Raw genomic sequence first — 26,864 nt, 5'->3', positions numbered from 1 at the left:
CGTTCCTCCTCCTTGACCAACTACTTAAAAAAAGACAACAAAACAACAACCAAACAACAGGTTCCATAAAGTGTTTTTATTAAAAAAAATCAAACAAAACCTCCTAATTTATTTCCAAGACTAGGTTAAAACCTTCTGGCTGCATTACATACTGAGCCAGCTGTGGGACAGGAGGCTGTGGGCTGCTCTGCTGGCTGGCAGTGGGACCAGGTCCTGTGGAAACAGAACTTTCCCATGGCAGGGCCACCTCCACCTCCACAGACCATGCCAGTGTTGATCTCGTGGCTGACAGAGCAGGGGTGCAAATACTTCCAGCCCACAGCTCCAAACCCTCCTGTCTGGGTTTCCCCTTGCCCTGCTCTTCCTGCTAGGGAGGGTTGGCTTTTTCTCCTGCCCTGGGGAGGCAGGGCTGCTATGCTTGCCCAGCAGCTGGAACAGAACCAGGCAGCCTTGGAGGGAAACAAGGCACGTCTGTCCTGTGGGATCAAACCTAGGAGGGGAGCTGCTTGTGGCTTCACATTGTCCCTGTCCCCAACCTCTGCAGCTGTGCCTCCAGCCTGAGCATTGTTACACTGCTCCCAGGAGGAATAGGCTGGCAGCAGGAGCGCTGAAACTCCTGGGGCTGTCCTGCTCTGCGAGCATCCTCCACGCTGCTGCTTGAGACACGTGGCTGAGCAAGAGAGCTGTGTGCTGCTCGGCAGGAGGGGAGAGCCTCCCCCCCAGAATAACCCCACTGTGCTGGGGCCGTGACGCTCTATACCATAACTGCGATATATCTCTGGTATGTGTTAATTTATAATATACACCGTGTACTTTAATACACAAATCTATGTTTAACTAGTGTTGTCATACAAACTCACAAAAACTAGCAACGTTTCTAAGCTACACTTGTTCTTTCCTTGCCTGCCCTGCCGCAGTGCTGGCTGCTGGTCCTCTCCTCCACACCACCCTGCAGCACTGGTGCCACAGGGAAGGCAAACTCGGGGTGCAGTGCCAGGGGATGGCATGCGGGGCTGGCTCCCTCGCCAAGCCTCTGCTGTGCCCTGCACCGCTGTGGAGGCAACGACAAGTGTGGTGGCATGCCTCAGCTGACAGCCTTCACCCTACAGATCGCACTTAAAATTCTTTTTGGGTGCTCTATCGGTTTCTGAGCTGGAAATTTGGTTAAAACCAGGGCTTGTTTACAAAGCAAAGAAAAAAGGCAGGCAGTAGAAGCTGCCTCAGTTGCCCCTGCCAGAGCAGAGGAAACAGGAATGCTCCTCTACTGCCCGTGCTGGCCTCACCACTCGGAGCTGCTCACCATTTCTAACTCATCTACAGAGGCTGCTCCTCAGAGCGTATTTTTGGAGGCCAGATTTCAGGTGATGGCTAAGGCTTTTTGGTCTGCATTAAACTGTTTTATTTGAGGGTTATAGGTAATTTATAACCTTGGATTACGAGAACAGATTGGTGCAGAAGCTGTTGGCAAGGAGCTGGGCTGATCCCTGAGTGATGCAGGGAGCCCGTCGCTTGTGCAGAGTGGCTGGGGGAGCTGAGCAGGGCTGGCCCCCTCAAGGGGCACTGGTGCTCAGCTCCTCAGAGGCAGAGAGGGGGCCAGCAAAGGCAGTGCTGGGCCAGCAGGGGGAAAGGGAGCACTACTCAGTGTGCTGATCCAGCTGCGTGTCCCTAATGGGCTGGAGGAGAGGGAGAGGTTGACACCAGGCAGGAAGGCTCCCCTGCTGTGTTCAACCCAGTGAGCAGATCTGATCTTCCTGGTGTTCAAAAAGCCCTTTAGATGTGGAAAGACGAAGCTTCTACTGTTTCAAACCCTGTGGAGGAGCAGGAGTAAAATGAGCTGGTGTGCAGAGTCTGTCAGGTGCCCCACAGCTGGCCTCTTCCCACCCTGTGCACCAGAGAGGAGAGGACCTGCTGGACCAGGACTCCAGCCTTTGCCCGGCCCTTTCTGTGCAGGGATCTCTTGTTCATGGAGCTGCAGAGCCAGGGGGAAGCAGAGCATTGTCTCCTGCTTCTCTACCCCAGCCACAACCAGGAGTCCTCAGCCATAACCCTCCCACCCCCTCGACACGGCGGCGTGACCAGGGTTGTGCCCTGGCCTGCACCCATCTCCCCGACTCCCTGCAGAACTGCCCCTGCCTGCCCCTGAGGAGGGCTGCAGCAGGTACTTACTTCTACGGCTTCTTCAGTGTGTGACTGTTGCTTGGCTTTCTGGAAGAGAAGGGAGGACAGCGCTGTCAGCCCCAAGCGCCCTGGCCATTGCTCACAGGCAAGCACAAGGCACTGGCAGCCTTGGTCGTGTCTGCGCCCCTCCAGCAGCCCAGCCCCAGCCTGGGTGTCCCCACGGGGCACACCACCAGCCACATCCTCCTGTGCAGCATCACAGGACAGCGCATTCAGTGTGCTGCTGCGGGCTGTACCTGCTGCTCGTCCTCTCAGAAGCGGTGCTCTCACAGCTCTCCTTGTAGCAGATGTCCTGGTGTACCTTGTAGACTCTCCTGGACCTACACACACAGTGGAGACGTGAGTGTAGGGAACAAAAGATGCGCTTTGATGAGAGTGAGGGGAAGTCTGGGCATTTTCCCTATTTCTTTCCAGACTGCAGTACCCAGCTGTTACCCTGGTTTTTCTGAGCCTTTTGATTTTCTTAAATGGAGTCAGATCTTTTTAGTTATTGTACAATATTAAGAGCAGTTTTCTACCTTTTCCCACAGATGTAACATAAACAAATCCTTTGTTTTTCATTCTGTCCTTTGTTTGCATATTTCTAACCTGAAAACAATTGTAACTGACAGTTGGTTTAGCCACTTGGCTGAGGGGTGAAAAACCGCAGAAGCCAATCTTCTGCTAGACCCACAAATGTATAAAAAGTAAGAAATAAAACAAAGAGGCTCTCTCTCCGCCCTGTCTCAGCTTTGAGGTGGATGGAGAAACCTCTGCTCTGCAAAACCTCTTGTCTGCGTGTGGCTGCTTTGTGTGTCTCGGTGACACCCAGCCTTGGCAGGAATGGGGCTCAGCCTGCTGTTCTGGAGGACAGATCCCAGCCAGGCCTTCGTGCCTCCATCACAGGGAGGCCAGGGGCACAGCAGAACCCCCCATGCCCATCAGGGCTCCCCCAGCCCTCTGCTCGCAGATGGAGAGGCAGCCAGGAGCTGGATGGGATCTGCTGCTGTCTGGGGCTCACACACACACCAAATCCAACCTTGCTGCCACGTGGGTGGGTAGCACCAGCACGGAGCTGTCACTTCAGCAACACCCTGCCCTGATGCACAGCTGGGGTAGCCACAGGGGCATGCCAGGCTGCTCAGCCTGCGCTGGGGAGGGGGCAACTGCCAGCTGGGGTTGGAGACGGCCTTGTGCTCGCTCTCCCTTCCCCAAAGCCGAGCTGCAGGGAGACGTCCCCGGCTCAGAGCACAAGGGGAAGGGGGGAGCATAACCCGTACTCACAGATAGTGGCAGGTGCCTCCTTCCCACACTGGGAATGACCTGGTTTCCGAGTACAGCCGTGTGCACGAGTGTGGCACCTTCTTGCAGGCTGCTTGGGGAATAGGAGAGGGGAGCTATCACTGAGCCCATCCCTGCCCTGCCTGCCTGTGCCTTGTGGCAAGGGTCTGGTGAGGCCCCCCGGGCTTCTTGGCCATGCTGGAGGGCTGGCCTCAACAGAGCTGACCCAGCAGTAGAAGCAGAGCCCCCAGCCTCACACTGCCTACGTAACTCCCTGGGTAAGGCAGGGACCAGACCTGCACTCATATCTCCTCAAACCAGAGCAGAGCCCAGCCCCTCTCTCAGCTGCCGGCATGAGAAAGATCTCTAGCAAAGCCTGGGCATTGTGTGAGCCCCTGGGTGCTGGCAGGGTGTGCTGGGTGACCTACATCCTAGGGGACCTGTGACAGGGACAGCCACCAGCCTGGCACTGCAGGAGGGAGCTTGGCCCTCCAGCACGGCCTGGCACTCACCCAGCTGGCAGACCCGGCCCTTGAAGCCTGGGCGGCAGGCACAGTGGTAGGACTCGTCCTCTCGGGTACAGGTGCCTCCATTCCTGCAGGGATTCTTGGAGCAGTTCTGCCCCTCTCCTGCAAAACACGCTCGACCATCAGAGCCCGGGGCCGCAGCTCAGCCCTGCCAAGCCCCTGGCATTGCCAGGGTGCTCCCAGGAAGGGCAGGTGGGCAGGGCTGCCTGCCAAGCCTCCAAGGAGGGCAGGCTGGTGCTGAGCACGTTGCCTGTGGGGCCAGGGCTGGGTTCCTGCTGCTCTGGGTCTCCCCTGGGACTTACTCTTGCTCTTTGCCTCACGCAGCTGCAGTGCCAGACTGTCCCAGCTGGACACCTCTGTGTTCTCCAGCTTCACTGGAGCCTCTGGCTCTGGACAATGAGAGGATTAAATGTCACCTTCCAGGCCAGAGCCAGACCCAAAGGCAGCCCCTCCAAGGGGATCTGGCCTGAGGCAGTGCTTTAGCCCTCCCCAGCTGGCATCTCTAGAATTGGGGTGACACTCTCACTCCTCCTGGAAGGGTGTGGGACACAGCGTCCTGGGGAGGCAGGGACAGAACCAGGATGTGCAGTGAGGCCAAGGGCTGCCCTCAGGTGTGCCAGGCCCCTTCCCCACCCCATGGTGTGGGGTTCACAGGTGCTCTAGGGTATCTTGGGTTGGCACTTCTATGCCTTGTCTTCTAGAGATGGAAAATGAGGACTAGGTCTGGACTAGTGAGGGGTTTCTCACCCAGGCACCCTCCTCAGGTGTGAGGCTGTTCCTGACAGTGGGGGCTGAGGCTGCTGGGCAGGCAGGGGCTGCACTGTAGGGCTATGGAGCCACAGCTCAGGCCCCTCCTGCTGCTGGCAGGGAAGAAGGGCAGCTGTGCCGCAGTCAGCATCGCCTCCCATCAGCAAGGGTCCTTCCCTGGGCTCCCCCAGCCAGTCACCCCTCTCCTCGGGCAGGGGTCTAACAAGCAGAGCAGATGTTTGCCTGCCCAGGGCCATGTGAGACGGCTCCACCCTCCTCTACAGCTCCCCCAGCCCTACAGCAGCCTGCCTGGCTGCCACCTCAGCCTGCAGGGAGGTGCAGATGACAGGAGCAGGACACAAAGGCACAAGAGCACTTACGTGTCTTCAGAGTGATGGGTTTTCCCAGCGCAGTGCCAAACCTGGCGCTGATCCTCCCTCTGCCATCCACCAGCTCCGTGAACCTGGGACAGGAGAGCCATAAGGGAACGGGGCACTGCAGGTCCCCCAGGCTCTGTGTGCTGGGGCTCGTGGCAGCTGCATAAAGCATTCACTGGTGGCATCAGGCTCTGTGCAGGTCCCACGGGGGAACTGCTCTCGGGGTAAGGGGCCTGCCCAGCTGAGAACCCCAGGGGATGGGCAAGAGGCTGCACCCCAGCAGGAGCATGGCTTGACCCTGCACACACCTGGGAATGGAAGCTGGGAAAAGGGACTGGCTCAGCCTAGTGCTTGGGCCGAGTGTGAGAGCCAGGAGTGCTGAAGCAGGGCCTACCTGGGGGCTGGCGAGGGCTCCTCAGCTGTGTCATGATCTGCCAGCAGGCGGAGCTCGGGCAGGAAAGCTGGGGGCAGCCTGTTGCGCAGTACCCGGGGGTGCCCAGCTTGGCTCCACCGTCTCTCTGGAGCTCCATCCCTCTGCACTGCAGACCCAAAGGATGAGGCTTAATGGAGGCCGTGTGAGCCAGCAACCGACCTCCCAGCCAGTCCCATCATCCCCAGGCTGCCAGGTGACACACGGACACTCCACACTCCGGGCAGCTGGAGCTCTGCATCGGCCCTTTGCCATCCCTACAGCCCCCACCTCCCATCCCAGTGGACCTGTGTCTCGTCCCCACAGCCTGCTGCAGACAGCCAGTGCTGGGGCACTCATCACTCTGTTGGCCAACTGGTTTCTGCCCCCTGCCCTCCTTCCCTGTCATCCCACGGCCTCCCCTGCGCTGCAGCAATGCAGCAGAGGCCGGGAGCACTTACAGGTGGTGACGTAGAGGTGGATGGGCTCGCTGTGCACCTGGCCCTGCTCCGTGTTCTGCACAGCTGTCAAGGACAGGTGGTAGCGCTGCCCAGGCAGCAGGTCCCGCACCGTGTAGGACACGAGTTTCCCGTTGGGCACGTAGCGGCTCTTGACGCTCTGGGCCGTGGTGACGTTGATGATGTACCCCTCCATGGTGCCAACGGGCGGCTGCTCCCACGCCATGGACACAGAGGTGGCGGTGACGTGGGAGGCGGTGAGGTTTTGTGGGGGGAGAGGCCCTGCGGCAGGCAGGGGATGGGGAGGAAAGTGGTCAGAGCCGGTGTCCCTGAATGGCCACTGCCCTGCTCGCTCAGACCCTCACAAGTGTGCCAGGGCCCCAGCCTGGCACTGCCCAGACCAGCCCCAAGCCTGCTCCAGCCACAGGATGCACAGTGAGGGGATGCTCAACACTAGGTCCTTGCCAAGACAGACAGAGCCCCACTGCACCCTGGCACCCAGGTCAGCCATTGCTTTCTGGCTGCCAGACAGCGGGGGAGGAATCGGGCTCATGCATGGAGCTGGGCTCACGCTGATCTCAGAGACTGAATAACATTTGGCAGGGGAGGACATGCCAGTGTCTTTCCTGGCCTCCCCAGGCCTGCCTGCACACCTCCTATCTGCTGTGCTGGCCAGACAGTCTGGCAGCTCCCACGCCTCTCCCTCCACACAGCCTTCCTGCCAAGCCGGGATGGCAAAGGAACCTCACTCACTTGTCCACACATGAAAAGGGGCTGTGGCCAGGCTCTCGGAGGGGTGGTCTTCCACTCCCAGGCCGCTCAGCGTTGTGACATGGATGATATATCTCTCTCCTGGTTGCAGGTCCCTGTGGAGGAAGAAGGTAGGGTGGGAAGGGGTAAGCGGGGCAGCCTGAGGGAGCTGTGCCCTGGCAGCCACCCACCCCACTCACAGGAAGGTGTACTTGGCCACGCTGCTGTTCAGCTCCACGGTGCGGCCTGCCAGGTCCCCCATCTGGCGGATGGAGACCCTCACCCTACTGACAGTGGAATGCTGGAGTCGGTGGAGAGCCCATTGCACCGTGATGGCGCTGGCAGTGACATTCGTGATCTCAAAGCCTTCCACCGGACGCGGTCCTGGCCGGAGCAAGCAGAGAGGACTGCGGTCATCGTGGGTCGCCCCATCCCTTCCCCAAGCGCCCCCAAGGGCGGGTCCTGCCGGCACATCTGGATCACCTTCCCCAGTGGAAGAGCTCAGTGCCACCTCTCCCACTGAACTCATGTTCTCCTGTCCTCACAGCCTCCAGGCAGGCACGAAGCACACGTATCTGCCCACCCACAGGGCATTGTGCTACCCAAAGCACCCCTGAGTCTGTGCCCTCTGCCCCAGCCCCCTACCACAGCTCCAAAGGGGCTGCAGTGCCCAGGCCTGGCCCTAACCATAGAATCATCGAGGTTGGAAGAGATCTGGGAGATCATCCAGTCCAACCATCCTCGCAGCACCGTCACTACAACCCCTAAACAACATCACCCAGATCCAGATGCCTGCTGAACACCTCCAGGGATGGTGACTCTACCACCTCCCTGGACATCCTATTTCAGTGTTTGACCACCCAAAGAGTGAAAAATTCTTTACTACTATCTAATGTGAATCCCCTTGTCTTGGCTTTAGGCCATTTCCTCTTGTTCTCTCCCTCTCTGCAGGTGTGACAGAAGAAACCAGCCTCCACCATTCCGACCTCCTGTTGGGGAGTTTTGGAGAGAAATGAGGTCCCCCTGAGCCTCCTCTTCTCAAGGCTAAACAACCCCAGCTCTCTTAACTGTTCCTCACACATTTTCTAGACCTTTGAAAAGTCTTGTTGCCCTTCTCTGGACATGCTCCAGCACCTCAATGTCCTTTTTAAAGTGTGGGGCCCAGAAAGGAATGCACTTGCAGCCTCAACAATGCCAAGTGCAGAGGGATGATCACTTCCCTAGTCCTGCCGGCCACGCTGCTCTTGATACAGGTCAAGATGCCATTGGCCTTCTTAGCCATTTGAGCACACTGTTGGCTCATGTTGAGCCAGCTGTCAATCAGCACCCCCTAGTCCCTTTCTGCTGAAGAGCTCTTGAGCCACTTCTCCCCCAGCCTGGAGCTGCAGGGTGTTGCTGTGACCCAAGTGCAGGACTCAACACTTGACCCTACTGAACATCATGCTGTTGTCCTCAGCCCCTTGATTGAGAGTGCCAAGGTCTCTGCAGAGCCTTCCTACCCTCAAGCAGATAACACTCCCATCCAACTTGGTGTTGTCTACAAATTTACTGAGGGTACAGAAAATCCCTAGGTCCAGACCATTGGTAAATACTTTAAACAGGACATTGGTAAATACTTTAAACAGGACTGGCCCCAAAGTGAGCCCTGGGGAGCCCCACTAGTGACTGCTAAGTCCATGGCACACTTCAGGTGGCCATCCTGACCCCAGCATCCAGCTGCGGCTTGGGGCCCTGTGAGATGCTGTGCCCAGCATTATGCTGCCAGCTCCTCCCCCGGGCTTTACTTGATCTCAGCCTGCTGTGGCTTATGGGCTTTACCACCACCACCACTCTCCTCTCCTCAGAGGCCATCTTCTTTCCTACATCTAATTCCCTCCATCCTGTTTGCATTTAATTTCCACACCTGCCTGCCCTAGAAAGTGGGATCGAAGCTGCTCTGCCTGTCCATGCCCCAGAGGGATCACTGTGCCCCTTCCTCTGCCCATGGAGCAGAGGTCCTTGACAGCCCCTGCCCTTGTTGGCATGTTCCCACACCCAGCCCAGCAGTATAGCAGGGTGACTGGTCCACGGGATTGCAGAAGCCCTGCTGCCTGCCTTACATGGGGCCCCTCATACTCTCCTGGGCACAGTGACAAGGAGCAGAACAGCCTGGCCCTGATGAGCAGGGTTCAGGAGCAATCCCCACTGCAAGCTCCTTTACAGCCCCTGGACAGGGTGAGCCACAGGGCGTCATGCCTTTTACTCACAGCAAAGAAAACAGCGATTCTCTGTATCAAGCACTTTCCAGAGGCCCCCAGCTGGGTTTTAGGATCTGCACCAGCAAACCTGCCAGGTTTGATACCATGCTGGAGCTGGTGGCAGGCTGGAGGTGGCAGCACAAACCCTGGCACCTGCAGGGGCCGCGCACGCTCACGACCGTGATCCCCCTGGGGACGCTACTCACTAGTGCGCGTGGTGAGCATGACGGGCCTGCTGATATCATTCTTGTTGTTCACGTTGCGTTTGACTGAAAAGACAGAAATATTGTAGGCTCTGCCGGAGGTTAGTGCCCGCAATTGGTGGGCAGAACGACTTCGGTCCACAAAATCTGTCCTGCGGTAAGAGCCGTCGAGGGATACGTACGTCACGGCGTAGCCGTCAATGAGTTGCCTGGCAGCTGCGTCCTCAGGTGGGTGCCAAGAAATCAACACACCAGTGTCCTCCACCCTTTCCACCTTTAATGAGGTTGGTGGCAGCAATTCTTCAGGGTGTGTGCAAAAGCAAAGGGGAGAGGTAATGCCATGAATCTTTAGAGAACAGACCCTGTCAGCAAGCGGCAGAACAGCGGCGATAAGAGGACAAGGTCCCCGCTTGTCTCACTCGGCACACCTGGCAGGGGCTCTCTGGGTGTAAGCCACCCCTGGCTCAGTGGGCACAGGAGGAGCCAGGGCGCCAGGAGCATTCCCTGGTCACTGGTGGCCAAGCACTTGCCACTGCGGGATGGGGCGAGGGGTTCGGGGGAGGCCAGTGCCAAGAGGCTTCCCTCGGACGCCTCTGCCTCCCCTCCTGAGGGCATCCCAGGGATTGCCGTTGCTGCAGGGGAAATCCGGCCCCCGTGTCCCGGTGCCAAGCTCGGCACCTGCGGCAGCGACTCAGCGTGCCAGCACCCACCCATGGCATTGGTGGGGCACGGGCTGCCCCCCCCAAGGCGAGCCCCCAGCCCTGCCCGCCTCAAGGAGCGCTGCTGGTCCCAGACGGTGTTGAGCCCCTCGTGGGCGGTGGGCACTGCCAGCCTGGCGTCAAGCCCCACATCATGTCCTGGCGCCGCTGCTGAGGGCTTTTACCTTTTTCGCAGTTCTTGCCTGTGTAGCTGACTTTGCAGGTGCAGCTGTGGGTGCCATTGCTGGGCAGGCAGTAGCCTCTGCTCCCACAGGGGCTGGAGAAGCACGGGTCACTGGCTGTGGGAGAGGGGCCAGGTTTGGCAGCGTCAGCAGCGCCGCTCACCCCAGGGCCACCCTGCGCCGCCCTGCCTGCCTCACCTGTCTCACAGTGGTAGCCGAAGAAACCCTCTGGGCACACACAGAGGTAGGAGCCCCCGTAGCTCTCACACTCCCCTCCGTTTCGGCAAGGGTCTGACTCACAGGCATCCACTTCTGGAGGTGGGAGAAGGCTGGCAGTGAGCATGCCAGCTCCCAGCTTCCACGAACGAACAACAGTGACAGAACCCCGAGGGGGCAGCAGGGCGGATGCATAGCCCAGGGTTTGGCACAGCTGGGCTGGACACTGAATCCTCCACTGCGCGCCATGGTGCCCACATCCCCTGGAAGGGCTGGACACCTTGGAAAGGGAGTGCATCACTGGTGGACACCTCATTCCTTGCTCCCTCCCCATCAGAGCAGTTTCAGCTCTGCTCCCAAAACTACAGGCAAGGAGGTGCATCGGTGAGCAACCCGGTGATGGCTTGGGGTCCAGGTGTCCAAGACAGTGATCAGCCACCTGGCACGGCGCCAGCCCTGGCAGTGTCCTGGTGCCCACAGTCCAGCCCCCCACTGACCCAGGAAGAGAGAGCCCCCACCTGTCTCGCACTGGGTCCCCAGGAAGCCCTCAGGACAGTAGCAAGCAAAGGACCCGGGGAGGTCTTGGCAGGTCCCACTGTTCTTGCAGGGCTCCGACTGGCACTCATCAACATCTGGGATGCGGTAGGAAGAGAGGAGCCAGCTCAGTACAGAGATGGCTAGTGGCTAGGGACAGGGGCTTGGAGAGGCAGCATTTCTCCCACAGGGCATGGACCCTTCCCAAGTCATTTGCTTCCCCAGGCCCAGTGTCCAGGAACATCCCTGCTCCTGGATGCCCACTGCATGGGCTGCTTTGGGATGGCCTGCTCCCAAAGCACATGGCATGGGGACATTCCTTCAGGAACACCTGGGGACACAACTGGCAGTGTGGGGCTGTGCCAAGAGATCCATCCCATAGAGTGCCTGTGTCATGTCCCCTCATCTAACTTCCAACAGCCCACTTTTTCCTACCACTGTCCTCTGCCAGATCCTAGGGAACTGGGCTGGAGCCACCTTCCAGAGTCCCACCACCTCCCACGCTGCCCACTGACCCCAACTAGGAGCAGCATCTCCCTGCTGGAAATTCCTACAGCTGGCTGGGAATCCTGGGAGAAAAGCCCTTGCCTCAGGCTGATCGAAGCACACAGCTCCTGGTAACCCCTGCGATGGAGTTCGCAATCCACTGGGGCTTTCCCAAGGGTCTGGAGGGTGAGGAAGGGACTGTGGCATGGCTGCCATGCTTTCTTACCCAGCTCGCAGTGGTAGCCAGTGTAACCTGGCTCACACAAGCACAGGAAGGCAGAGACACGATCCTTGCACTGGCCACCATTCAGGCAGGGCTGCGACTGGCACTCGTCGATCTCTAAAGGCATTTGAACAAGGGAGAGAATGAGAGAGGCATGAGCACAGCACAGGGATCCCAGGGAGGAAGGCAGCAGACAACTGGAGTACATATTCTGGGGTCACCAAACCACGGTCCTGACCATATCCCATCCTGGGATGGTGTCCCAGAGCTTGCCCGCTCCCCAGCACTCCTCACCGTCACATTCGGGGGGGTCGCTCCAGACACCCGGCACACGGCAGACACGGGGATGGTTGTGCTGGCTGAGGATGTAGCCCGGCTCACACTGGTATTCAGCCAGTGCACCCACCTTGGTGGAGTTGAAAGAAGCCTGGGCATGCTTCACCTCACTGGGGATGCCACAGTCGACCTCTGTGGAGAGACAGGGGATGAATGGGGCCCACAGAGACGCTCCAAGGCCCCAGCCGGCAGGGGAAGGGCAAGGCCCTTACCAAACTGGCAGCGCTTCCCTACATAGCCCACGGAGCAGGTGCAAGCATAGCCCCCGCCAAGGTCCTCGCAGGTAGCCCCATTCTGGCAGGGGCTAAGAAAGCAAGGGGAGGGCACTGGAAGAAGAGCAGAGCAAGGAATGAAACCAGAGCTAGCTCCCTTCCCCTTCCAGCAGGGCACAAGGAAGAGTTGCAGAGAAGGGGGCTCAAAGCAAGCAGCAAGCTCCTGACAGCCAGGCCCATCGACCCCCAAGTAGAGGCACATCCTCCTCAGACCTACCCATCTCGCAGTGCCGGCCGGTGTATCCTGGGGGACAGTCACACTTGTACTTGCCGATGTAGTGGAAACAGGTGCCTCCGTTCTGGCAGGGCCCCGACGCGCAGGGGTCCGGCTTACCTGGGGGCACAAGGCGGGCGTGAGCCTGGCGGGGCAGCCGCCACCTCTCCTCCCTGCGGGGGCCGGGGGGCTGTACCGATCTCGCAGTGCTTGCCGGTGAAGCGGTAGGGGCAGGTGCAGTGGTACTCGCCATCCGCCTCCCTGCAGGTGCCCCCGTTGCGGCAGGGCCCCGCGCTGCAGAGCCGAGGCTTGGCTGCAGAGAGAGCGCCCGGAGCGGGGTCACCCAGAGACACTGCCTCCCACCAGCACCCCCCCCAACCCCTAGCTGCATCCTGGGGCCAGCAACGCCACAAAAACTACACCTACGCAGGTGCGCTGGGCCTTGGGGGACAACAGGTGCATGATGCTGGGAGACAGCTGGCTGCTCCCAAGGGCAGAAGCTAGGGTATGTAAATAGGAAACACCAACACTGATGGTGTTGTACAGGAAACAACTGGATCTGCTGCTGCGACTGTTGGGTGTCATGAAGGGAGTCAATCAATCCCTCCCTCTACCCTGTAGAATGGGATGGGTAAACCTGCGCCAACTTCCAGCTCTGCAAGTAACCGTTTGTCTCCCAAAAAGATCCAAGCCCTTCTCCCAACCTCTGCCAGGTGTTGGGGCCACAGGGAGCACTGTGGAGGTACCTTTCTCGCAGTGCATGCCGAGGAAGTCTTGAGGACACTCGCAGACGTACGAGTCATCATGAACCTTGCAGGACCCCCCATTCAAGCAGGGCTCTGAGTCGCAGGGGGACGGCATCGCTGCAGAGCCAAACACAGGGCATCACCGAGGACATAGGGCCAGGGGTACAAGGGCAGCTTCCCTGCCAGTGAGGGCACCCCCTGCTCACCCCCACATCCCCTGGAGCCTTACTGTGGTTGGTGCCGTAGTTGGTGTGGCAGACACAGAGGTAGCTCCCGCCGTACTCCATGCAGTACCCACCGTCCGGGCACTGCGTGTTCATGTTGCACGGCGTCGTGGTGACTTCTGCAAACACATGGCCAGTGCCAGCCTCCTTCAGTCAGTGGCAGGAGGACACCCACATGGAAACAGGAGTCTCCTAACTTTGCAGGGTCCAGTGAGAGGACAGATCCTCTGGCAATGACAGTGCAAATGGCAATGCCCAGCCTGGACTCTCAGTGAGCTTCAGCAAGGGAGTGCACAAAGGCTGCGACCCCCTCCCCACGCACGGGAGCTGGGCTGAGGCAGAGGCTGGGAGAGGCACAGCTCAAAGGGGGAGTGATGAAGGTGGAAGCACTGCCATCTCACCAGGTGACAACATTTCCAGGTTCAAATTCCATGTGGGCCCCTGGCACTGTGCTAGGCTCAGGCACGGGCAGTGTCCCCTTGCTGACCCACAGGCTGCCTGACTCAAGCATCCAGGAGGAAAGGAACAGAGTAGGCCGAAAGCTTTCACCTACCGAATTCACAGAGGAGACCAAAATACCCAGGAAGGCACTGGCAGACGGTGACATTTCCCTCCAGACAACTGCCCCCATTACGACACTCACAGCCCTCAGAGAGCTCTGCAAGAGAGGAAACAGGAGCTTGTGGGCTGGGACAGACAAGCGGCCTTGACAGATGCCACTCACAGGGGAAGCTCAGGCGGGCAGCAGCCCTGAGACCGTCAGACACAGAGGGCACAGCCTCCTCCAGCAGAACAGACCCTCTGTTCAATCCCAGAGCCCTGAACAGGCTCTCTAGGGCTGCTGCTTCTCCCACCCACGAGCATGAAGGCTCCCCTTGAGATGCTGCACCCCACCAGTGAGTCCCCTGGGTTGGTACTCACGGTCTCGACAGTCCTGTCCAGTGTAGCCCTCCTGGCACTCACAGACATAGCCCTGCTCTGTCTCCAGACAGCTGCCTGCGTTTTGGCACGGGTGGGAGAGACAGGCACCAGGCACGCGGGGCCCACCTGTGGGGAAAGAGGAGCCTGAGCTGCACAGGTCCAGTTTGGGGCTGGAATATCCTCTGTCCTGGGGATCCTGCTGGAGCTCCCAGCATGGTCAAGCAGGAAGGTGTTCCCTCCTGGCAGCACCAGAGCCGCTCTGCACACGCTGACCACCAGTTTCAGCAGTGCCTATGACTGACACAGCCCCTTTGCAGCCATTCCTGCCCAGTGCCCCTGACTGCAGTTCCCATGCCAGGCTGGTTGAGGCACGCACCATACTGGCAGTTGCTGCCGTAATAACCCGGGGAGCAGGTGCAGATATAGCGGCCAGGGCGGATGTAGTTGCACGTCTGCCGGTTCTGGCAACTCCGGTCCTCGCAGGAAGATGAATCTGGTATGGGGAAAGCAAGGAAGTGAGCATGAGGAGAGTCTGGGCTTGGGGGACACAGTCCCTGCTGTGGGTCATCCTGGGGCACAGGCACCTGTCTCGCAGCGCTGTCCCACATAGGGCTCCAGGCACACACAGGTGTAGTTATCGACCAGGTCAATGCAGTGCCCGCCGTTCAGGCATGGGCTGGACTCACATTCGTTCACCTCTGCAAGGGGAGCCCAGGAAAGGTGGTCAGGTCATGTGTGAGCACAGCCAGCTCATCTGGTGCCTCCCAGCCTGGATGATGCTCAGGAGGGTGAAGGTGATGGACAGAAAAAAATAGGCGCCACTGGCAATTCCAAACATTCCCCTCCCAAAACTACACCCAGGAATGAAGCTGACTGGGCAGGAATCTTGCAAAGGTATGAAATGTCAGCATCTCCATCCCATACCTGTTTCTGTCACCCACCTGTTTGGCAGTCCACCCCTGTGTACCCCGACTGGCACAAGCACACTGCTGTCCTGTTCACCACCTGGCAACTCCCACCGTTCTGGCACACCTTGTTCTCACATGGTGATTCTGCTGCAGAAGAACATCAAAAAAAAGAGGGGCAGGGGCATCAGCCTAGGTGCAGGACCAGCACATGGCACCCTCTACACGTGGTGATACCAGGCCTAGGCAGAGCAGACTAGAGCCACCCATGCACCTTCTGTCAGGAGACAGTGGCCATATCCCCAGTCACGACTGTCCCCAAAACCTGTCCTTAGGAAGCTCAGCTCTTTCATCCCCCCACACCTCCTGGATGTCAGTGAGCTCTGCCGGGCATTTCTCCCCGCCTTCCTTCCTCCCCCACAAGTCAACTCCCTTCTCGCCTTTTCCACTGGCGCGGCAGCTTGCTGGGAGCCAAATGCTTTGGCGGCACTTCCACTGGCAGGCAGAGGCCAGCAGTGGGGGAAACCTGTAACCATGGCCCCTGTCAGGGACTGGGAGGGTCTCCCTTGGCTTTGAAGAACTTGGGACCAGAGCATCACCTGCAAAAGCACGGTCTGCAAGGCTTGTTTGAGCACTGGCTGCCAGCTTTTCTGGCTAAGGGAGTGGTGGTGGAAGAATGTTGGCAGCAGAGCTGAGAGAAGCCCTCAGAAGAGTCAGCAGAAGGAAAGGCTCATGGCCAGAAAAAAAAACTTCTTTTGCCTGAAGCAAGCTGAAATCCAAGCTGGCTGTCACAAACTGCTAGAGCCCAGCAGCTACTGCAGGAGCCCTGGTCTGAAGAGCCCTCCCAAGAGCAGAAGTGCCCCCCAAACCTGGAGCCTGTGCTTTTTCAAGTGCCACACTGCTCACCAGTCTCGCAGTTGTTGCCTCTGAAGCCTGGTGGGCACCTGCAGGTGAACCTGCCGGCACCGTTGAGGCAGGTGGCTCCGTTCTGACATGGCTGGGAGAGGCACTCATCCACATCTGAAACAGAGCCCCGGGTGGGGTCAGGAGCTCAGGGCAGGGACAGACAGACTGCCAGCACGCAGCAGTGACACCGGGAGCGAGACCTGCTCCCTGCAGCAAAGCGCTCACCAACGTGGCACCTCTTCCCAGTAAAACCGGCCAGGCAGGAGCAGGTGTAGGAGGGGTTCCCTGTGATGCAGTCCTCGATACACTTCCCCCCATTCAGGCAGGGCCGCAGTGTCAGGCAGACAGAGGCTGGAGGAACAGGCAGTGACCCCTGTCAGCCCCCATCCTGGCAGGGCTCACCTGCCACCTTCCAGCCACACCAGTGCCGGGGTCTCTCCCTGCACCCGCCCGGCTCCCTGGGGTGCTTGGGGAGCCCATGGGGCTGCCTGCCTGATGGCGGGGCAGGGGCAGCTCCTTGTGGGCTCCCGTGGGACAGGGGGCGGTTTTACTCCTCCTGTGCAAGGGGGAGAGGCTGCACAGGCCTGCAGCCCGGCTGCGGGGAGAAGGTCTGGTGCTCCACTGGCTGAGGGGACACGAACATGCCCTCACTTATCATTCAGGGCAGGGGGAAAGGGGACGGGAGAGCCCATGTACAGAAAATCCACCGATAACGCAAGACACACAGATCACAAATGGGAAAACATGGCCAGGGGGAAGCGGGGATGAGGAACCAGAAACCAAGAGCTCTGTGAGGGACATGCCAGGACCCCTGGAGTGGGGAGCATGGAGCAGGCCCTGGCAACCTAGCCCGACAGGGCAGGCTGGCACGCAGCAGCCCTCCACTTGGCTCAGCCCAGCATACTAGGATTGACGGACACATGCACACCCCAAGGGTGCTGGCCCCTCATGCCCTGCCTGGCAGCGGGCTGGCAGGGGCCCAACTGTGCACATCAGCTCCTCCCCAGCCTCCCTCATCACTCCCCGCAGGCTTCTTTAAACTAAGAACTCTTCCTCCCCTTCCCAGCCCTGGGGCCACCACGGGTGCCATCCCCAACCACAGCTGGAGCTGAAAACAGTCCCCGAATAGCTGCGTCCCCTCCCTCCCCAAAGCCCTTCCAGACATCTCTTCCACCCCGCGGAGGTGGGGGTTGAGGCAGGGAAAGATGGGGCTGGAGAACAGTGTGGGGTTGGGTTGGGAGTTAAGTAAACCTAACTGCTGTCCTCTTACTTGTATTGCTGCAGCCCCCCACTTGCACCTGGGCATCATCGATTCTGAACACCCAGCGCCCGGGGATACCCACATTTGTCGTCATCTCCACGTCAGCGATGTCATCGGTGCGGGATCCGGGGATGTTGAAGTAGCGTTTTCCATCACCAGCGTTAAAACCTGCCTGGAAGGACAAAGGCAGAGAGTAAAGAGACATCACTAATGCATGGGAAAAGGCAGCTGGAGCACCTGGACTCATCTCTCCTGTCACACAGCACCACTGGTGGCACCACTCAGTTTTCCCTTCCCTCATGCCAAAGGCCAGTGCTCAGTCCTGTCCACAAGACAGGACAACAGGGCAAAGTGGATGCTTGGTCTGCTCAGTCCCTTCCTGGGGATTCAAATCCCATTCACTTCCTCTCCACCTGCAGCATCCTGCCTGCTGCAGGCAACCAAGCAAGGAAAACTGTCGGTAAATTCACACATCTGAGTGGGTACTGGGGTTTTTGCGGCTGTGGGTGTTGGCTTTTTTTCCCTTTAACACAACAACACACACGGAGATGAAATAAAACTACAAGCAAAAGCTGTGCTAGCTGTGGCAGCTGCTCTTAAAGGCCGAGGTTAGGAAGGAAAAGGGACTATGAAGCAGCAGCCAAGGCAAAGACCTGTGGTTTCGGGATAACAAAACCCCCTGTATGGTCTCAGCTTTGGGAGCCAGAGCACACACGGATATTTAAGAACTCTGAAGAAGGGAAAAAAAAAAACCAAAAAACAAGCAGGGGGAGATTTTCCACCTCCAAGGAACCCAAACAGAAGCCATGAGCTCAAAAGGCGGATGTGCTACCCAGGCACCCCAGGGGCCACATTCGCCACTTACCTGTGCCGCGATGCCACCGAGCCCAGCAAAGTCCCCCCCACTGCTGGCGTGCATACCCGTGGTCCAGGTGATGGACTCATAGTTAAAGATGGTGAAGGAAAGCTTGCCATCCGTGATGAGGACAATCTGGAAAGTGTTTACCTGCAGCAGAGAGGGGAGGAAAGCAGTGAGGGACGATGAATCAGCCATAAAATAAAGTGACAGAAACTAGATTCAGCAAAGGGGTGTTTCCTCGAACCCCAGTCCTCCTCCATGAGCAAGGGCATTAGAGTTTAATTATTTTTCATCCTAACTTGTATTGATCCTGAGCTAGAACAGCTCGCTTCTCGTCCCAGAGGAATGGGAAAAATGGGGGAAAATACGGATATCGAGCATCTGAAAGGCAAAAGGCGCCTCGCTTTTGCCCAAGGAGGCTGGTGACGTAAAGCCACCACACAGCACAAAGAGGAGGGCTTGGTGTTGCCAGCCCACTCTCGCTCTGCCACAACAAGGAGTCACAATGGAGCCGTCACGGTCAGCTGGGCTCTGCTGACAGCTCCGTGCCACAAGTGGAAGGTCTGGCACCACACTGAAGGCACACGGCTGGGGTGGCTGCTTCGCCTCAGCTACTCACTGGTGAAAAGGAGCTGCCCCCGAAGAAGGTGACTCGGTACCAGGTTGCAATGAAGACCCACTGTGCAGAAAACCCTGGGAACTCAGGGAAATACTGGGCAATGTCCCTGCTCGCTCTCTCCAGGATGGGCTGCTCCGTGCTCTCCCGGTAATATATTTCTCCCGCCCGCCGATTATCCACATCCGCCCAGAAAGCAGCAACCACACGCCGGTCCTTGGAGATGGGGAAGGCCACCGGCGTGAACTGGGAGACCTCCTTCAGGAATGAGATGATCCCATTGTTATTTACCTGCAGAGAGGAAGGGAAAGAAACGGGTGGCCACAGTTGGCTCCTGCTACCAGCAGGAATTCATGTTTTAGAGGTGCTTTCCATTTCATCTTTCTCTCCCCCTCCCCTTTCTGCAAATATTGGAGCGCTTCCCCTTCCTGTCCTTAGAAGCAGAGACATGCCTCGGCACCCACAACACCCCCAGCCCCCCGCCCCAGCCGCCTGCTCACTGGAGCGCGGCTGCAGGCCACTGCCCGAACAAACCCAGCCCTGTTCTCCGGGCCAGGGGAAGGGGAACAGCTGCAAAAACTGCAGGAGCCCTGCGCACAAAACAAACAGTGCCCGGCGTGTGGGGCCAGCTCGTGGCACTGCTCTTGGCAGGGGCGAGGCCCTGAGCTCGCTCCCCAGCCTCACGGCTCACAGGCAGCCCATGGGGCTGGACCCTCCTGGCAGGGGGCTGTGGGCACTGGCCCATGTGGGCACTGGCCCAGGGTGGGAGGAGCCTTGCTGGGCAGCAATCCATCCACCGGCATGCACAGCACTCCACGCACAGCACAGCCCTCCGGGTGAGCCAGGTGACCAAGCGCCGCCGCCCCATGCAAAGCCCCCAGTGCTTCAGCAGCCTGCTCTCGTTAAAGTGGGGGATGCCAGACCCCCAGGGTGAGATACTGTGAGGTTCCTCAGCACTAACTAATTATTAGTGGGGCAATTATTCTGGGATGCTGGCCCACGGATGCACGGCAGAGGCAGCCTCAGCCCAGGGAAGGAAACTGGAAATAGTAGATGTTGCTGCCTGGAGTGCTCCCTCCCGACCTGGGTATGCAGTGGGAATGAGGAAGGTGAAGATACATCCCTACCTGCCTGAATAGGTAGCAGGGGGCAGGGATCAAAGGGAAATGCTCTCACCCTGAGCTCCCAAATTCCCTGGAGAAGACCCTGCCAGCACCCTCTCTGCCACAGTTCCACGAGTGGCGGTCCAGTCAGCTCCAAGCCACTCTGCTCCCCAGCCCACAAGTGACCGTGGGACAGGCAGGAGCACACAGACTCTAGCCAAGCTCTCCAATGTGCAATGTCTGGCTCTGGCAAGCCCCTGGGCTGCAGGATGGAAAAGGGGGCCTGGTACAGGCAAGAGGCTCTCAACTGGAGAGAGCAGCTCTGGCACGCAGGCAGGCAGTGGTGTCACACTCGTGTGCCAAAAGGGAACTGGGAGCCAGCATCCCCAGGAGCCATGTGGAAACCAGAACGGCTCCACCCCAGCTGCCAGCGCACCCAGGCGTGGGGTGAGCCTTGTGCAGTCCCTGGGGGAGATTCCCAGTCCCTGAGGAGAGTTCATAGCCCCTCCATTGAACACAGGGCAGTCCTTACTGTGACTAAGGGAAAGAGGATTCTGTTTTCCCAAAGCCTCCGTAACCCCACTGTGTCCGCAGAGGAACATTCTTCCCTTGATTAAAGCAAGATGGGAGAGAACCAGAGCCAAGAAGGGCTTTTTTTGTTGTTGCTGGTTTTTGTGAAGGAGGAGGGGGGTGGTTGGAGGCAGCCCTCGAGAACAGACGTTTCCAGGTGAAGCCAGCCCTGTGCCAGTCCCCCTGGACAGCAGCTCCCTGGGGAGGAGGGCCCCTGCCACATGTGCTGGGGGCAGGCAAGCTGGCCCTGCAGAGCCGTGGGGTCTCAGCTCAGGGAAGGGGATGAACAGTCCTCTGATCCCTGCAGCCCCTCCAAGACATAGAGCTATACTGTGGATCCTCTATGGGACAACCATCGTGTCACCTGGCTTCTCCCAGCCCCTTCTGTCCTTCCACGGTGGCTCAAGCCCCAAGCCTGGATCCCTCCCACCCGATGGCAGGGCTGGCACTTTGATCAGGGGAAAAACATGACCAGGTAGGACCAAGGACCCCCCGTGCTGAACCAAGGCAGCAGAATGGTACATGAGCCCAGCTCTGGGATGGCATCAAGGCAATGCTCAGCCCTCTCCTCTGCCACCTGGGTCTGGGTCATCACTAAGCCCAGAGCAAAGCAGGGAGATGGGATCAGGATACCGAAGGATTCACCGTGCCAGGTGGACACCACCATGGGGAGCCCAAATCTCACTTCTGGATGCAAAACAGCACCATGCAAAAGACTCCATGGACAACCAGACACTTGGGGTTACCCCTCTGGCCACAGCTACAGGGGACATGATGGGCCAGGCGTGACCTGAGTTCTCTGGCCACACTCCCCTCCCGGTGGCTTAGGGGTTGCGAGGGAGCGTGTCACCAGTAGTCCCAGCAGCCCAGTGGGTGCAGGAAAAGGCAATGGAATCGGATGTGCCGAGTGGGCAGCTCAAAGTGCAGCTGTCTTTATTCTACATCACACCCAGAGCCCCACGGACACCCCCTCCCTGCAGCAAGGGCCACCACGCTAGGGCCGCAGCACACCGACCCTGAGCTCTCGTCCACCAGATGTATCCAGCTCCCCGCTGTCGGATCCCCCAGCATGTCACCAGGCCAGTCCCACAGCGTGTGGGTATGCAGGTAACGCAGGCTAACTCCATCGTGGGGGAGGGCTTTGCCCAGCGTTCCCAAGGAAGTGGGGCAAGGATCCTCGCTGGGGACCCCCAGACTGAGCCAGGGGTCCTGCATGCTCCCCAAGCCCAGCACCCACCGCATCATCCTCGGCACGCTGCTACTCCTCTGATGCTTCCAGTTAAGTGGGGACCACCTGATGGCCCCCAAGGAAAGCCGGATTCATCCAAGCAGGACAGCAAAGAGGAAATGAAGGGAAGAGGAAGAAAGAAACAGAAAAGAGGGAATTAGAAGGAGGGAAATAGAGGGAATAGGAGGAAACAAATAAGAGGAGCGAAGGGGAAGAAGCAAGCAGAAGCAAGTGGAAATTACTCACATAGAGGCCGGTGTGCCCCGCACCAAAGAAGGGGAAGGGGATGGAGAGCGGCCGGAGCTCGGAGCCACCGTCGTCCTGCTTCCGCGTGGCGGCGTCGCCCTGGGCCGGCCCGAAGGGGTAGAAGTCCCCCAGCGGCACCTCCCCACCGGCCCACAGCCACTCTCCCAACGCCACCAGCACGGCCCAGCCTGCCAGGACCCGCATGGCCGCCGGCAACACCGCTCGCCTCTCACGGGGGCACCGGCCACGGAAGCATGGCGGGGGCGGGACAGGGCGAGGCGAGGCGGGGCGGGGCGGGGCAGGACGCCCGATCCAAGGGGCACGGGGAGGGCGGCGGCCGCTGCCGCCCGGAGCCGGGAGCGATCGCCCGGAGCGCGGCGAGAACCGGAGGCCCCTCAGCGCCAAGGCGCGCGGAGCGCCCTCACCCCGCCGGCCACGCCCCCGGGCTCATTTGCATAATCGGGGTGTGGCCAGCCAATGGGCGCGCGGCGCGCGGGGGGCGGGGCTGCGGGGGCGGGCTCCCCGCGCGCGCTGGGGGTCCCCGCTCCCCCCCGAGCCCCGCGGGGGCGCAGAGCCCCCTCCGCCCCCAGAAAACACAGGGCTGGATGAGATTAAAAAATAATAAAAAAAAAAACCGTGGAGCAGCGAAAAAACTGTGTCATTTCCTTGTTTTTCCTTGTGTTTTTTTTTTTTTTTCCCCGCCCACTACTTCCCCCCCCTCTGTTTCTTTTTTTTTTTTTTTTTTTTTTTTCTCCCAGGTGCTAAAAATATTATCAGGAAATTCTTTTCAGGAATGCCGTGTTTTAGGTTACGCTCCAGGCTCAAGGGCTTCTTTGTCTTTACTGGAGGAAAAAAAAAAAATAAAAACCAAAGCAAAACAAACACACCCACCCTACATTTATTATCGGGAAATGGCTTGACTGGGAGAGGCTGAGCTCCCAGGAAAGTCGAGGGCTACTCCCAGGGAAGCCCCGCTAAAAGCACCAATGGTTCCGAATAATTATCAGCTCACGATGGGTTCCAAAGCTGGACCCCAAAATCAGCCTGACTCCTGGGATGCCAGTGCATCCACCACTGGTCCAGGACCACATGTTCCCCAAACAGGCAACCCTGTGTGAGCCCTACTGCCGATCCCAGAGAAGTGACCCTATCACTTTAAAAATCTCTTGGAAGAAAATGTTAAAAAAAAAGGGGGGGGGGGGGGGGGGAAGAAAAAAAAGAAATCCAAAATAAATAAGCAGCCACATCCGGATTTCTCCCCTAGGACGCTAATAAAGGTTTTATGGGTTTGATATGAATTACCCTCCCTGACCATTCATGGCTGAATTTCTGGAAGGCATTAGGCTGCACTCCCCAGCCCTGGCCCCGGCCTCGGGGGACGCGGCGGTGGGATGCAGCAGGGGCACTGCCATCCTCCCTCACAGCCAATCCGTGCCTCTGGGGTGCGGCTGAGACCCAGTTATTTTGCGGAGTGACTGCGGGGCCATCTCCTGGCCGTCGCCATCCACCACCTTACACCCATCAGAGGGAGCCCCGCGCTCCCCATTCCCACCTCCTGCCCCTGCCAGGCCATGCCAGGCCTGCCACCAGCTCAGCTTCCAGGGAACACAGGGATATTGCAGCAGGACCTGCCCCTCTGCCAGGACCACCCCCAAGGGCCATCCTGGGCTTCCCCTGGTATGTTTTACCTCGAGGGAGGGCAAGGGCAGCCATCCCAAGCGTGAGGGGAGGATTTTCTTCCAGGCAGGCTTTGCACAGGAAAGCATCATCATATTCCCCCCGTGTTGTCCAGCCCAGCTCCCCGGGATGTTAAATTGGAAGCAGTAAATGGAGCAGGGAGAACAGCTGTGGGCCCCAGCTGCAGACATTTCCTCTGGGCCCGGAGCTGGAGCCAGTGCAAAGCCGGGCTCTGTGCTGAGAATGCTGGGGGGAGTGTGGGGGAGAGCAGCCCTTTCTCCACAGCATCTGGCCGAGCTCTGTCCTCCACCACCCACTCCATCTCCAGGAACACATGCCCCTTGCTGCCACCACCTTTATGGCACCCAGCTCTTTGACGGCCACCAAAACGGGGCCAGGGTCTGCCACGGCCATCCCAGTGGGTAGTTCTGGTGAGGCTGTCGGGCTGTGGAGGGGACGGTGCAGGTCCCAGGGGGATCCTGGACTCTCAGCTTCACTGGCACCCACGGCTGGAGATGCTCCCCAGCGAAGAACCACCTCCAGCAGCGAGAGATGGAGGCAGAGATCCTTCTGCTGACCCCAAGCCTGTCTCTACCTGGCATCTCAGTTCCAGGGCTGCCCCAAATCCACAGGCAGTTCCTCCCAGCCACCGCTCAGAGCCCCATGGTGGAGCTCAGTACCTCCCACAACCACTGGGAAAGAGCAGGAGCCCCTACCCGCCCCCCAGCACACTCGGAGCCCACGCTGGGGGGACGGGACATGTGGAAGGGGCCTGGGGAGCCATTAACGATCCAGAGCGCATTCAGCACGGATGCTTTCAGGCAGAGGGGACTGCAGGTCAGCACATGGTTTGGATTTGGCTCTCCCCTCCCTTCCAGCTAATTGGGCCAAGCCCAGAGAGCGTTCCCTGCGGATGCCAAACACGTGTGTGGCACAAGCGTCACCTCCTGTGGGGGAGAACCAGTCCTGGAAGCTCCGTCCCCAGGGTGGGAGAGGCAGCCAGGTAGACCAGGGAGGTGTTGTGGGTGTTTGAGGGGAGCTGAGGTTTAATGAAAGGGTTTGAACTCGTTATCTGGCCCGGGCTCAAAGAATGCAGCAACGCGGATCACGCGCATAGATGTGGGTGGTGGGAAGGGGCTGGAGGGTAGCCAGGAGGATGGAGGTTACCGCAACACCCAGCTCCCGCTCCCCTAAACCCCCTGCAACGCCTGCCTCCGCTCTACAGGGCCATGGGAACGGGGGGACCTCTACCCCTCTCCCATCCTTTCACCTCCTGCTGCCACCCTGGGACCCCGCTGAACCACACGGCCCGGGCATCTGGTGGCCACGTGTCATCTGAGCCGTGGTGGCAGGGATGTTGCTGGGTTGTGTCCCCTCCCCCTGCTAAGGGGGGTCCCAAATGAGCAGCAGGACATGGCCCTGGGGGCTTCAGGTGCTGTTCCCCCAGGAAGCTCAGGGCTCTTCACTGCTGCTGGGGGAACGCAGCACCGCCGGGACGCAGAAAAGGATCTGTGGCCCTGCCAGCCTCTGCTGACGCCAGCACAAATGGGGATGTGCAGCCATTGAGATGGACACGAATCCTCTGCCCTGGGGGAAGCCCTGGCCCAAAGCTCTTGCCCCACCACTGCAAAGCCAAGGGTTTGAAATGCTGAGGGTGCTGCTGGCTCTGGAGGGATGGGGATGCTATCAGGGAGTGCCCCGGTAGCAAAAGGGGTCAGCCTACGAGCTCAGCTGCCACCCTGTCACTCCCCACACCAGTCCCTGGCCTCACCGCACATCCCAGGGGAGGACAGGGACACAGCACTTCAGCCAAGGATATCCCCAGCTTCTGGGGCAGTCCCAGTGCAGGGAACAGTGCCAAAACCAGGACACGAGGCTGAAACCAGAGCCTGGTGAAGTCCAAGCCCTGGCTGAGGCTCCTGCAGCAGGCAGCTGGGTTAATGGCAGCGAAAGCCAACTCACCACCGGCTTTAACGAAGACTCCAAGCTTGCTGCGAAGCCACATTGGCCAGTCCGGCATCGCACGGGGCTGGGGCTGGCCGCGGGCACCTCCAGCACTGCAGCTGAGCGTCAGAAAGCGACATCGGGCTTCCCAACCCGGCTGAAAGCCCCTCGGATGTTCTGCCGCTTTGATTATTTGACAGACCATGTTTTTTAAATTATTCTTGTATAAATATTTACGCATTTTTACAAGAACCATGCTTTGAGCAACAGGCCGTGGCAGATGAAGGGCCGGAGGGGAGGGGGCTGGATCTGGATGCCGGCTCGCTCCATCCCGGCTCCGCAGGTCAGCTGGGGGTTGAGCGGGAGCGGCAGGGATGCAGGGCAGCGCTCCCGCCTGGGGCCCCGGGGCGGTGCGTGCCGGGTGCTGACAGCGCACACAGCCCTGCCGCCCCCAGCCCAGGGTGCTCCTGCCTCTGCCCCCCACTGCCCCAGGGAACGGGACCCGGCACCGGCCGGGAATTCACCGCCGGCTGCTGCTGCAGCCCCACACGCCTCCCTGGCCGCATCCCTGATCGGGTCCGAAAATCCCTTCCCGCAGACACCCCGAGCCGAAAAAGCCCCAGTGGGCAGCAGGGGCTGTCGGCAGGGTGGAGATCAGCGCTCCATTGCCCACTCCCACCTCGGCGCTGCACCCCAGCACAGCCCATCCTCAGAGCGGGTCCGGGAGAAGGCACTGGCTGCCCCCGAGGGTGCTCCAGGAGAGAAGGGGAAGGGGTGGGAAGGCTCTGGGGCCCCATCTCTGCCCCCAAAGCCCCCGGTCTGCAGGGACAGTGCCCGCAGCAAAATCCGCTTCTGGGCTTCCCGGTGGGGACCCTCTCTGCCAGCCCTGTGCTGCTCCCCAGGATTGCTGCTGTGGATTTTGGGAAGGATGAGGGTGAGCTCCCCCCCTCCCCCATCCACAGATGGGATCCACAACCCAGCCTCGAGTTTTCCACCGAGCTCAGCAGAAATTCACCCAGAAGGTCAGTGACCAGAGAAAGGGATGATCCATCATTAAATAAATTGTTTTCATTTCCCAGGATAAAGGGGAGGAAAAGGGGAGGAGGGGAGGTGTTGTTGGATCAGGACTGGAAAATAAAAGAGCACAAGGCAGGAAAACCACCTCCTGTACTCCCTGCAGAGAGCAGCCCCAGCTCCTTCCCTGCGCCCTCACAAGAATTTTACAGCCAAAGCTCTTAATGTGATTATAATTATTTCTTTCCTAGCAATTTCACACACACTGCCCCCCCCCCCCCTTGGTGTTTTTGGCGTTGGGGTTTTTTTGGGGTGGTTTTTTTTTTTTTTTTCTGTT

At 59.2% G+C, this 26,864-nt stretch overlaps 1 protein-coding gene across 8 annotated transcripts; it reads right to left on the bottom strand.

Annotated features, from left to right (window-relative positions):
- Positions 1 to 61: 61 nt before the first annotated feature.
- On the bottom strand, positions 62 to 22,160 carry SNED1 (sushi, nidogen and EGF like domains 1). Of its 8 annotated transcripts, none has more exons than XM_040074029.2 (32): positions 21,893 to 22,159; positions 18,749 to 19,036; positions 18,136 to 18,276; positions 17,280 to 17,442; positions 16,235 to 16,360; positions 16,010 to 16,123; positions 15,140 to 15,253; positions 14,783 to 14,896; positions 14,575 to 14,691; positions 14,199 to 14,324; positions 13,831 to 13,935; positions 13,283 to 13,396; positions 13,054 to 13,170; positions 12,504 to 12,620; positions 12,311 to 12,427; positions 12,034 to 12,147; positions 11,780 to 11,953; positions 11,489 to 11,602; positions 10,761 to 10,874; positions 10,225 to 10,338; positions 10,030 to 10,143; positions 9,150 to 9,446; positions 6,907 to 7,090; positions 6,710 to 6,822; positions 5,960 to 6,238; positions 5,484 to 5,628; positions 5,093 to 5,175; positions 4,268 to 4,354; positions 3,951 to 4,067; positions 2,415 to 2,498; positions 2,167 to 2,205; positions 62 to 1,808 (listed from the first exon to the last, which is right to left on the bottom strand). In XM_040074029.2, exons 1-31 carry the CDS (start codon positions 22,094 to 22,096, stop codon positions 2,180 to 2,182), a joined length of 4,236 nt encoding a protein of 1,411 aa, XP_039929963.1. In that variant the 5' UTR covers positions 22,097 to 22,159; the 3' UTR covers positions 62 to 1,808; positions 2,167 to 2,179. The 8 variants fall into 8 exon arrangements, with proteins under 8 accessions (XP_039929963.1, XP_039929957.1, XP_039929954.1 ...); XM_058421906.1 differs by lacking the exon at positions 62 to 1,808 and adding an exon at positions 3,442 to 3,529 and having other exon boundaries at positions 2,169 to 2,205; positions 21,893 to 22,160; XM_040074023.2 differs by having other exon boundaries at positions 2,167 to 2,498; positions 21,893 to 22,160.
- Positions 22,161 to 26,864: the final 4,704 nt, after the last annotated feature.

This window comes from Hirundo rustica, chromosome 10 (genome assembly GCF_015227805.2).
Source record: "Hirundo rustica isolate bHirRus1 chromosome 10, bHirRus1.pri.v3, whole genome shotgun sequence".
Lineage (NCBI taxonomy): Eukaryota > Metazoa > Chordata > Aves > Passeriformes > Hirundinidae > Hirundo > Hirundo rustica.
This window is presented reverse-complemented; position numbering and strand designations above follow the sequence as displayed.

Bases quoted from the DNA above. Each gene is read 5' to 3' on its own strand.
- SNED1 (XM_040074020.1), bottom strand. From the start codon at position 22,096: ATGCGGGTCCTGGCAGGCTGGGCCGTGCTGGTGGCGTTGGGAGAGTGG. The intron at 16,361-17,279 runs GTAAGAGGACAG...CTGTTCCTCCAG, and splicing joins GGGGGGCTGCAGCAATACAA to CCTCTGTCTGCCTGACACTG. The intron at 12,428-12,503 runs GTACAGCCCCCC...TTGTGCCCCCAG, and splicing joins CGGCAAGCACTGCGAGATCG to GTAAGCCGGACCCCTGCGCG.